The sequence below is a fragment of the Pyrgilauda ruficollis genome, unplaced genomic scaffold, assembly GCF_017590135.1.
Source record: "Pyrgilauda ruficollis isolate IOZ18807 unplaced genomic scaffold, ASM1759013v1 scaffold24, whole genome shotgun sequence".
Taxonomy (NCBI): domain Eukaryota; kingdom Metazoa; phylum Chordata; class Aves; order Passeriformes; family Passeridae; genus Pyrgilauda; species Pyrgilauda ruficollis.
The window spans coordinates 3,096,158-3,108,328 of NW_024523648.1; the positions used below are offsets into that span (position 1 = coordinate 3,096,158).

General features: G+C 41.5%; 1 protein-coding gene across 3 annotated transcripts in view; it reads left to right on the forward strand.

Annotated features, from left to right (window-relative positions):
* The first annotated feature begins 104 nt into the window (after nucleotides 1–104).
* Nucleotides 105–12,171, forward strand: part of TPD52L1 (TPD52 like 1) — a 50,162-nt gene continuing 38,095 nt past the window's right edge. For all 3 annotated transcript variants that reach the window (XM_041469903.1, XM_041469904.1, XM_041469905.1), the window contains exon 1: nucleotides 105–173. In XM_041469903.1, coding sequence (XP_041325837.1) covers nucleotides 155–173 — 19 coding nt within the window. In that variant the 5' untranslated portion in view covers nucleotides 105–154. The remainder of the gene's footprint in view (nucleotides 174–12,171) is intronic.

Here is a 12,171-nt window from a genome sequence, read left to right on the forward strand (position 1 = left end):
GGTGGCGCAGGGCGGGGGCGGGGGGCGGTGGCGGCGCGGCCCCGGCTGTCAGCGCCGCCCGAGCCGGGCTGCGAGCGGGCTCCGCTCCGCTCCGCTCCGCTCTGCTCTGCTCTGCGCCGCTCTGCGCCGCACGCACGGCTGAGCCCGCGCTGCCATGGAGCCGCAGGCACGCGGTGAGTCTCGTCGGGACAGAGCCCTCCGGGGCGGCTCGGGGGTTCCGTCTCTGCCGCCCGGAGCTGCTCTCACCCCTCGGGGAGGGCCGTGCCGGCGCGGGGACAGCGCGAACTGGGGCGGGGAGAGCCCGAGGGGCACCGCGGGCCGGGGCTGGGGCCGGTGAGAGGAGCGCGGTGAGCGGCGCCCGTGAGCGCTGCCCGGTGCCCGCCGCCTGTGGCAGCCCCAGGCTCGGCCGAGGAGCGCGGCGTGACCCGGCACGGCCCGCGGAGCGTCCTCGCCCCGCGCCCCGTCCTGCATCCCGAGCCGGCATCCCCTTGGCTTTCCTTATGGTTGGGATGTTGGCGGCCGCTTTCTCCTCCTGCTGGCTTTCCGCGGTCAGGTAGCTGGCTGACAACTGTGTTAAGTTAGTGCCGTCGAGGTTTGTTGGTTGGGTGAGGTGTCTGTGTGTCCTGCCCCGCTGTGTGTCCCCTGCCCCGGTCGGGCTGCAGCCGCTGCCTCCCGGGGACAAGCGGGACGGCGCGGCCGGAGCCGGCATCGCCACCCCTGTCCTGAGGCAGCCGGAGGGCGGGAGCCGCCTCCAGCATCAGAGACCCTGGGACTCGGCTTCCAGCAGAGCTCTGGATCCACCGAGAGCCGCTTAAAATTCGATCCGCTGAAATATTTCTGCAGCTTTGCAAACGCGGCATTCGTTCACTTAAAGTGAGCATTTTCTATTGCAACAGTTACGGCTTACTTAGCTGTTCATCTCTCTCTCTGGATAAAGTTAATTGGTGTCCAAAGAAGAGAAGAAACTTTTCGTGCGAGTTACAAATGATGTTTGTGTCAGCCAAAGAGATTTAGCGCACACAGGTCTTGCTCACCTTTATAATCTTCCTTCTGTTTTCTAAAGAGCCTCATGGCTTTGTCACACAGGACTAAGCTGGTGGCACAAATATTTCTGCAAAATCAGAATGTTTACGAAACAGTTTATGTCATCTGTAAAACATGGAGATGAAATAAGCATATGCTCATTGAAACTGACAGAAAAAATAGACTTCTGAATTCCTAATAAGGCAGTGAAAATCTGTCTTAAACACATACACTTAAAAGAGGCAATGTTGGCTGCAAATGTATTTGTATGTAAAGGAATACAGTGGGAAATTTGAGTTCATGATGCTTGTGAATGAGAGCCTTTCTGGCAAGTGTTGTCCATGTGCTGTCCCAATGGATGCATGGCTGAAGCTGCCTGCTGAAATAAATAGATTTGTGGTTCAATTCTCAGGATTTTTAGAAGTCAGTATTAAGACTACAGCATAAGACTGTTATTTAAGGTAATTTTCTGAATACATCTGTATAGCTACTATGATGGGGGCTCCTGTTCACTAAACAGGACCTCCATATGATACAGAATTTGGATAATTTCTTGTTCTGTAGAGCTGATGGAAAACAGTATCAGATTCTGGTTAGCTGGATAGTGATGAATGTACATATGAATCTTTTGCCTTCTCTGACTAGTAAGATGAGTAAACACACATGTTCTCAGTGTGTGTTAAAAATTTAGGTCAATAAATGTGTTTTGCTAATGTATATTTGGGTCAGCAGCTCTGTTACTTCCCCAGGTCTTGAACGAATTCTTCCTCTGGATGACTGTTGGGTAGTGAGATAATGTAAAATTTTACCTGTCTTGAGTCACTTTTTTCTTTGGTTTTTCACCCCTGTGTGGTTTTTTTTTTTCTATAGTCTCTCAGAACAATCTCCCATTACGAAAGAATAAAAAAAAAAAAAAAAAAAAAAAAATTTTTTGTTTTTTTTTTTATAGTCTCTCAGAACAATCTCCCATTACGAAAGAATAAAAAAAAAAAAAAAAAAAGGGAGTATTGCTTCGATAAACTAGCAGTATAATCCCAGATTTTTGTGGTAGGTGTTTGCATGCCAGAAAACCTTTGTTTTTACCCTCCCTTTCCTTCTAGACTTAATTTAGTGCATGCTACTGCAGTTACGGAGCCTTGCTGGCAAAAAGAATCCAACCTGTGTGTGTCCAATGCTGTCAAATTCAGTTGATTACATCTAAGCACTGGCCAGAAGTCTGAAGTTTTCAATCCCAGTTACACATTTTGCAGAGAACAGTTATAGCACTTTACTAACAAAACAGTAGTAATTTCCTTGAAAAACTGCTTTACTTCCAATATCTCTTTAAGCAGCAGGAGAAATGTGTATACATTTGAATGAGTTTATTAATTGCTTCTAAAGAAGTTTCAGATGCCCATAGAGAAATGAATCCTGAATGGTTTGTTCCAGTGTGCTCTGCTGGGGTATTGTATTCCAACTGAAAAGATAAGGCATTTAAAAGCATAATTGTGTTGTTTGTGACATTTTATATTGTCCTTAAGGCAGGCTATGCCTGAGTAGAGAAATTTTATGTTCAAGGAATGCATGCAAGTATAAAAAACAGATTTCTTCAGAGCAGAAAAATAGTTTTTGTCAGCATTTTCACATAGCAGCATGAGTTAACTTAATGAGTCTTAATGCAACTGTGGACAAAAGAAAAGCATTATGTGTAAATGTATCAAGGTACTGGGTAGACATTACAGCTACATTCCACGAGTTTCTGGGTGGTTCAAGGCACAAGGTAGTATCTGTCCATGCCCCGAGGACCGTGAAAGTGAACTGCTCTGATACCTACTTTAAAGTAGTAGAGAGAGTTCAGGGGCTGAAACAGAATTACTGTTATACCTGAACGTATTGAATGTGTCTGGCATCATTCATGTGGATGAACTAGATAAGACCAATCAGAGGGTAATAGTAATTAATGTTAAAATTATTTTCAAAAGAAATAGCCACATGTTCCATGTCAACAAATTCATATGTGTAATAATTTAAAAAATTATTTTATCTAAACTTTGTCTTTAAGCCTCTGGGTGTTTTTCTCTTTGATTACTCTTTGTTCTTAATGGAAGAGCTGATCCGGGAACACGCCAGCTAGTCTTGTACTAGGTGCTAAAAATTTCATAAGAGCATATTTGTTTTCCTTCCTATGGCTGCCAGTCATTTCTCAAGTGACAAGTTTGGAAATCTGAAGAACAGTGTTTCTCTTTGAAAGGGAGGAAAATCCAAACTGTGTATGTGCCTCTCATTATAGTCATTCTACTCCTGATCCAGATTAACAGACTATCACATGTAGTCCTGCTTTCCAGTTTAAAACTGTGAATGTCCTGTAATAATGGCAGTACCATGGATGTCTTACTCTGTCTCTCATCTGAGAATCCCCTTTTTTAACACTGGAGCTTTGCTCATTATATATTTCTCTCCTTTTGCAATAATTCTCTATTTCTTTATGCATCCAGATATAGTTGTACCCTCTTTCTCTGTCACATCCTCTCTTGATTCTTACTCTGATAAAAAGCTTTGATGTGCAGCTTTCTTCTCCCTTTTTACCTACACAGGTAGCTGAGCCAGCTGCTTGCACTCCTGGCCTCTGAAGGGGTTTTTGAGAATGGCTCTGTACGGGCAATTCTCCTTAGAGCTGTTCCTGACAGATATTCTGCATCCTCAGCCAGTTATTCTTTGTAGCCATAATAGCATGCAGTGGCTACACTCCCCCCTGTCAGGTGTAGTGGTGAGAGCTGTGGTTAGTTCAGATGTTGGATGACTCCTCCTCGAGGCCTTATCTCATAGGCTTGCAGCACCTCGCTTCTTCCCTCTGCTGAGTGCAGCTTGCATGCTCCTTTTGGGATCCTCAAGCCAGCTGCATCTGTCCTGTGTAACAGAGCAGAGAGGCAGCACCTTGGCATGTGCGTTTGAGTGGAGCTTGTGATCAGAGGAATATCATTGGCAGTCACGCATTAGCCCAGTGCCCTCTCCCTGCCACAGTGGCACCTGCCAGTCAGGCGGTCTGAAATCTCCATGGTGGGAGGCAGAGGTGAGGAGGACTTGTGTTACCTTGATACAGTGTACAAGACCTGCCAAACTGGCATTGGCAGCTTGGTCAGCATTCTCCCTCCTTGCTAGCTACTCATGTTACTAATCCAGACAGGAATCTGGATAGAGTCAGTCTTGCAGTGAGAAGGTAGGGATAGAGAGCACACGGTGAAGCTACCTCACTGCAGCAGCAGTGCTGTAGCCATCAACCAAAGCAGTGTCATACTGGAGAGGGCAGCATCTTCCCTATCCTCGTGTTTGAGTCGGCTGCTTTACCAAGGAGCACTGACTGTTTTGATCTATGTTGTTCACCTTTTCCGTAAGGACAGAATACAACTAGTGGTTTGGAGCTGATTTAGTGTAACTGTTTTATGAGAAGTGCCTGTTCACCTGCGCTTTTTGAGGCATCAGGATTCACTCTAGTTATCCAGGGGTTTGTGCTGTCTCTGTACTGCCTTCTAGAACTCAGCATTGCCCCACTATGGAAAGCAGGAGAGAGGACTTTGCAAAGGGGCAGGAGGATACTGGAGTAATTGAACCAGCCAGTGATAACCTGCTTATTTCACTGCACGATGGAAGTTTCAGCTGCTGTGTTAATAAGACCACAGGTAGAGGAGGTCAAGTGAAAAAAGCAGGGCTGTAATTTACGATAGGATTCTCAGATATTTAAAACTGTGCACAAAGCTTGAAATAATAGTTCTTTCATGCTTTTTATACTACAAGGAGAGAAAATGCACGTGTGGAATGAGTTATTTGTTTAAGTAAGTAAATGTCTGAAATCAAATGCAGTGCTTCTCTTACATTTTTGTACCTGTATTGTTTTCAGCTTCATGACTCTTGTCACAGGTTGACATTCAGTTTGCTGAGGCTGAAAAAATTTGAGTGGCTTCATGCTACACCTGAGAACTGAAAATAGTGTACTGTGGGATTCAGAAATTAGATATTAAAGAGAGACCTCTCTAAAATCTAGGGCCAATCTTATAAGTGTTTTTAACTTTGACAGTTTTGCAGCCATGGGGACATAAAATGTAGAACATGCTAAAACAAAGACATCTAACCCAAAATCATGTTTTAAAATTCTTGCTCTGTTTTTTTTCTCCTGTGTCTTATTTCCACAGGTCTGATGGTATGAGCCCCAGAAAGCAGCACAAGTGCAATCTGAGTGTGCTCTCTGTACTAAAGTGCATTAGTAGAAAGATGAGTATGCTGATGCTGTCCTGACGTGCCTCACTGACTAGTACAGTAGAGAAATGTATGGAACTTTTGAGGTGCTTTGCTTAAGTCATGTGCTGCTTGAAGAACGTGGCACAGCCTTGACTGAAGATTGTGGAGGGTTTGAAGGAATGTTGCCATATTTTAAAATTTATGTATCAATTGGTCAAGCTTGTTTTAGCACAATCCTGGAATTCGAATTTAGAAAGAATGTACTCAACCCTTGACTCAGAAAGTGTTTTCACGGTAGAATGAATTCTTGCTTTCTAGTTAGAAAATACCTCTTGAGGTAATAAATAAAAATGAAATCTGGGCAGGCTAGTTTTATCTGATTTTATTTGTATCTCATGGAAATGCACAGTTGCAATGATCAATTTTATATATGTAGTACGCTATAGTCATATCGCTGCTGTCTAAACTGGGCCTTTTGGCTGCTGCATGCTCTAAACCCATCTTGTATGAGAAATGGTGAGAAGAGAAATATGACAAATAAGAATTTTAGTATCATGTCACACTGACCTTCTTTAAAATCCTTCAAAACTATGTAAGTGGATTTGTTTCATTCTTTAGGACAGAGGTAATATTACTTAGCCATCTTTGAGGTCCATGGGTCAAAATCATATCTATCATGATTATACTTCTGCATCCATGATGTGGTTAAGTGTTGCAGGTGAGTAATTGCAAACCACATATTTAGCAAGTGCTTGTATTGTACTTTAGCAGTGAATCTCCCTTTTCTTTCTCTTGTGCTGTCTCTCAGTCCCTCTTTCACTCCATACAAGAAATAGAATGGCAGCAGTGAGGATCTTGTTGCAAATGTTCTTATTGAAAAGTGCAAAACAAGTGCAAGAATGCGAAAACTACAAAGTGATACTTCCTGAAGTGCCATCCTACTGTGATGATAAAGCTCTGCAGTGTCTTCAATTTTCCCTCTCCCACTTGGGTACATTTTACCTTCTCTGCACTTTTAGGATTTAAAATCGCCAGATGATAAAAAGGGCTCCTAAAAGGCTGCTCTTGTTAATTAACTACTTCTGTGTAAGATTTCTTGTACTTTTTGACCCTTTGTTACTTATTCCAGCAAAATGTTATTGTTCATATATTAATGGCCTGTGGTTAATTGCATGATGAAGTGAAGGACCCACTATTGGATGCCCAAGCAGACAAGAAAAATTCCACTGCAAATAGTTGCATAAAATACTAGAAATTTCTGTTTCTCTTCACATTACCTGTCATGTTTTCTTATGTAAGGTGATTGTTGAAAAATATCTAATTCTTGTAGGTAAAGCCCCAGTCTTTCACAGCAACCAAATAATAACACAGCAGTAAAATTTATAAAAACAGGTTTACAGAGAAAAGGAAAAGCCATGGTTATGTGTGTGTATCCCGATAAAATAGTTTCTCTCATTTAGTCTGCTCTCCAACTAATGGTTTTTCAGATGCTTAGGAGCTACGTAGTCAGAGATCCAGTTCTTGGATTTTTTTTTTTTACATCTTTGCATTTTTAGTCACTGAAGGAGAATCCAGGGAGCTGAGAAAACTAGGCTGGAGGTATAAAGAACAGAAGGTCTAATGACTTGTGTCATTTCCAGAAATGGAAGGCAATGATATGTCTTGAGCAGTCAGTTCCTTCTGAAACAGGAAGGGCTGTCAGGAAGAATGCACACTTCTGGGGCTTTTTCTATTGGTCTTCTAGGGTTTGGTTTCTGTAAAGTTGTCCTGCTCTCACCACTAATGTACTTTAGCCAGCAATTATCCTTGCTGTCCACCAAGAACATAATAAAAGTACACAGAAACTAGAATGCCAGTGGTGCTTTAGGCAGAGAAAGATCTAAAGCTACATCCAGAAAATACTTTTGATATTCATACAAGTGTGAAGTGCCTATAGATATGGTGTTGATTTTCCTAGTGAAAAGTATTTGCACAAAGTGTTTACATAAGAGGTAGCACAGTTTATTTTCATGTGCTTTCTTGCTGAAAGAGCTACTTTTGTTTGCTGATCAATGAAGTTGTTAGGACCAGATCCTCTCCAATCTGTTTCTTCCTCTATTGCAAACCATTCTTTCTGAGGTTTATTTTTTAGCATTTATACAGTCTGATTTTTCTCTGAGCTTTGCATTAATTTGTGAAACACCCTTCCTCCTTAGTCATTCAAGTTGTCTCTATTTTGTACCTGTGCCATGGTTTCAAATTGCATTTAATAATTGCCTAATAATTAAAGTTGCTAACATATAAATTGTAAATTAAGCATAATTTAAAACTACATATGATATGAATTTAAAAGGCTGTATGATTTATATTCTGTGGACATTTATAAATGGTAGCTGACAGGAGGTAATGCTTTCTGTGTTTGCTTCTTCAGTAAAGAGTTAGGTTTTTCTCTGTTCACCTGTTTGTTTAACTGTGTTTTCACCAGTTTCCTCACCAGGAAATTGCCTTGCCACCTGGGTGGGACTAAGGTGATGTAGGTTTGTGGTTACAAAAAAGTGGCTCATCACCCTCTAAGAGTTTTAAAATACTTCTGCATAGTTGCCTCAGAATATCTGTTTTCATTGTGCTTTAAGTGAATTTAGTAGTAATTTGTCATGCTGATATTGGCATTTTAGGTGCTTATCCTATCCTACAATTCCTCTTTCTATGTTTCTCACTTGAATTAAAATGTTCTTAGATGCACAGATTAGACTTCAGGTCACACTAAGGTGATCAGAGATAGTTGTATTTAAACACATCCAGATTTTTCTTAGAGACGAGTAAAATATATATACATTACAGAGCTGGAAGGGCAATTATGCCAGGAACAGAAGATTATCTTCTGCTCAAAGTATTTTAGGTAGATGGCAGCTATTAACTTATTATTGTGGGAGGAAGGAATCAAAGTCATAATCAGAGAAAATGATGTTTGCAATGTCATTACCTAACCAGTGCTGTGCACTGTTACGTGCATACGAAGAGCCAGTTGAGCCATGTGCTCTTGCAAGAGAAAATCCTTTAGTCATGTAGTGAGATAGGTGGTTCAGAACTCTTGATAGCAAAGAAAAGATGACAGTGAAGAAGGAGCAATTACTTGAATAGCCTGACTGATTAAAAAAAAAAAGGCTGCTGCATAATGTCATTCAGACATTCATATAAACTGAATCACAATGCAGACTTGAAGACTTAAATAAGGTCTTTGCAGAGCTAAATAACAGATTTTATCAGGAAACTGGAAGTCAAATACTACAGGTGGAGGAAAAATGTGTTCTCTTGGTTTTAAATTGCTTCAGAAAGCAGAGAAGCATAGATAATCAGCAATATAGATGAAGCCTGCAGTAAGCACAAGGAATAAAGAAGAGTATGTAATGATAGTAGTTTTTACCCGTTTAGGAGAGGCTCAAATATAGGAACCAGATTTAGACCTAGATCCAGAATTAGAAGGTTACTCAGTTGTGTCCAGTTCTGCACAGAAGTATGGAGCATGGACATGTCCTGAAAAGGGAGCGACAGTATTTTGGTCTTGGTTATGTGCTGTGCGTGGGAGTCAAGGATGGGGAGAGTAAGAAGAGAGAAAAAAATTTAACAATTAAGTTGAGTAGGGATGAAGATGTCAATGAAAGCTATTAGCAGAAATGCAAGTATTGGAGTTCTGGTGTATTTCAGAAAAGTACGTTGTGTTATGTCCCTCTTGCAACAAGTTCCTCAGGAAAATATTATTACTTAAGCTAGTAGAAGAGTGAAGAGAAGATAAGGGCTGTCTTGTGCTCATTTTCTAGACTTTCTTGAGTTGCTGAAGTTAAAATAGGCATTATTTCACACTGGGTGATCTGTAAAGATTCTAGATTGGAGGTGTGAATGATATTCTTGCCACCTGAGTGTGGTCAAATGCAACCTCAGTGGCATGGCAACTCATGCCATGTGCTTAGCTAAACCCCATCCTTCTCTTGCCCATTGGCTTGCCATTGCCTGTGCCCACAGCAGCTGTCGTAGAAGCTCACCCACTTTGGTTCAGGGGTTATCTTCCCAGCTGATCTTCAAGGAAAAAAAAAAGCCCAAATTCTGCCTGTGTCAGCTGCCATTTTCTGCTGGTATTTGAGGGTGAATTGGGGACCTCGAAGATTGAGGCTGTATGGTGCGGCAGGATGTGCCAGTCTCTGTTGCCTGGTCCAATAAATAGCCCCTCTTCCTGAAGCACTGTCTTTGTGTCACTAGGATGGCTGCATAGCGCATGCCACCTGCTTCTACACAGATAGCCAGGGCCCTAAACCCCAGGGGCCTCCACTCAGAGCCCCACTAAACAAACACATTTCTTTGTAATGGTGTTTTACGTAACACTGTGTGGGCAAAGCCGCAAAGTTAACGATTCCAAGAAATCTGAAGGCCTTAACATGGATCTTAACACTAGAAACAGAACAGTAAGTGCTTCATTTCACACCTCAGGATGCTGGCAAAAAAGCTTGTGGGGAAAAAAGGGAAACTTGGTGGTGGACAGGCCCAGATGGATGGTGCTGTTCTGACTGAGAAGTGTTTTGTGTGGCCTGTGTGCAGAGAATGACTGTTACACCAATTCCAAGTTCCAGGTTTATCAGAGCAAACCCCTGCAGCAAGACATCCTGGCTGAAAAGCAGTGTATCTGCAGGAGGTGGCGTGGCACTCAAGTGAGCTGTTTGTCAATATATTTGGACTACTTCCTTTAAAAATAAGAAATTGTCTCATCTAGAATAGAGGGCCTGTGCAACAGAACATGACCGTTGTCTCTATTAAAATGTGTTGTTTTCAAATAATATTCATGTAAATGAGCTTTGTTTTTATTGGTTTTAAATAAATTGTGTTGCAGGTAGATGCATCCAAGAGTAGGTCAAGTTTATTTAGGGAAGACTAGGGGAAGTTTAGACTGTCACAACCCCTCCCCCCCACTCCCCCCACCCTGTTAGGAAGGCAAAAGTGCACCGGTGCAAAGTAGCTACTCTTAATTATGAAGGGATTATGGGGTGAAGCAGGTGGTGCTTAAAAACTAGGGGGGCTGGGAGGGAGGAGGACACAACACACAAAACATATCTGCTCTGAGAAGTGTTTGATTCAGTGCCTCATTTTTGTGGCCATGAGCTTTTACATAATGTAACATAAAAATTAGGGAAAACTCTGGGGAAAGAAACTGTACCTTTCTCCCAACTTAGGGAATGATATCAGCTCTGGGGCCTCCAACTGGAAAAAGGCATGGAGGGCCATAGAGATAAAGAGAGAGCTGCCGAACCTGTTCTAAGAAAACAGGTTGAGAGACTTAGTGTTTAGCTTGGAGAAGAAAAGGCTTTGAGGAGATCTTACAGCGCCTTCCAATACCTGAAGGGGTCTACAAGAGAACTGGAGGGACTTCTTTCCAGGGCATGCAGTGGCAGGATAAGGGGAAATGGCTTGAAACTGACAGAGTAGGTTTAAATGTAATACCACAAAGAAATTATTTACAGTGAGGGTGGTGAGACAAAAGAACAGGTTGCCCAGAGAAGTTGTGGATGCCCCATCCTTAGAAGTTCTTAAGGCCTGGTTGGATGGGGCTTTGAGCAACCTGGTCTAGTGGAGGGTTTCCCTGCCCATAGCAGGGTGTTTGAAACTAGGTGATCTTTTAGGTCCCTTCCAACTCAAACTATTCTATGATTTATTGTTGCTAATTTGTAATTATGCTGCCTACAAAGCTTAGTCACAGATCACAAACTTTTGTGCCAAACAGTATGCAATAAGGCAGTCCTGGTCCTTTAAAACTGTGATCTTTACTCTCCCAGTATGAGAGATTGATCACAGAGGGGAAAGATCATTTGTCCCTTTTCTCCCAGCATTCCTAAATATGAATTTTAGTATATGTAACAATGTAGAGACATTTATTCTGTGTTAAAAAAATGGAAATAATGAACTTGAGCCTGAAGGAGATACAGAATCTATCATGTACCCAAGTATAATTGTTTCCTGTGTATTTTCCCTAGTACATTTACAGGACCAAAAGTGACACATCGGTCTTACATGTTGAAATAGCTGAAAGGGGGTGTGAGAAAAGCAGGCAACCTGCTGGCTGCAGCACGATTTTACTCATTTTTAAATTACACTTTTAAAGATCTTGTTAGTTATGTATTTTGTGATCTAAAGGACACAAAATATGACTACATGAAGAATTTATTTTGTAATTAAAAAAAATAATTTTATTACTTCTTGTAGTACAGATACATTGTTGGAAGTTAATTGAGGAGGCTTTTGAGTTTAATTATACTGCAGTTAGATTGCTATCTAATTATATTCTTTTGCACCTGGCTTTAGAAAAGTACAATAAACTGATTCATTCTTAGGAGAGAAAGGTTATTAAATCCTGCCATTAAGTTTCAGTGATTCTGATTCAGTGAAGCAGATGCATGATCTTAATTATACAATTGATGGTATTGCCGTCACTTCTACCAGCTGAGGATGGGACCCCAGGTGCCTCTCTGTTCAGAGATGAGAAAAATGTACTGTCATGTATTTTTAGTATGGAAGGGTGGGTTTAAGAAATGTGACTGACAACTTCCACCTCTGACTGCCAGCATTTCCATGTCAGATCTTATCTTCTCCTATATTACTTTATCTCTAGTTTGATTATATATGCATTATTCCTTCATTTGCTTTATGCTGTGTGTTACAGTTTCTAGAGTACCTTATTTGTAGAGAACAAGTCCCTTTTGTGATGTAATGTTATCCACTTTCTCATTCCCTATTATTCTATTTTGACTTCATCTTTTTCCTTCTTTTCTCCTGTTCTTCCTAAAGAAAAAGAGACTCTTCCACTTGAGGCATTTTTTCTCACCATTGACTTCACAGAAAGTTGTGCAGCATGATCAATAGAAAGCACAGAGAGTGGTACAGTGCTGTCATTACTTTCAGTTTGACATAACAGAA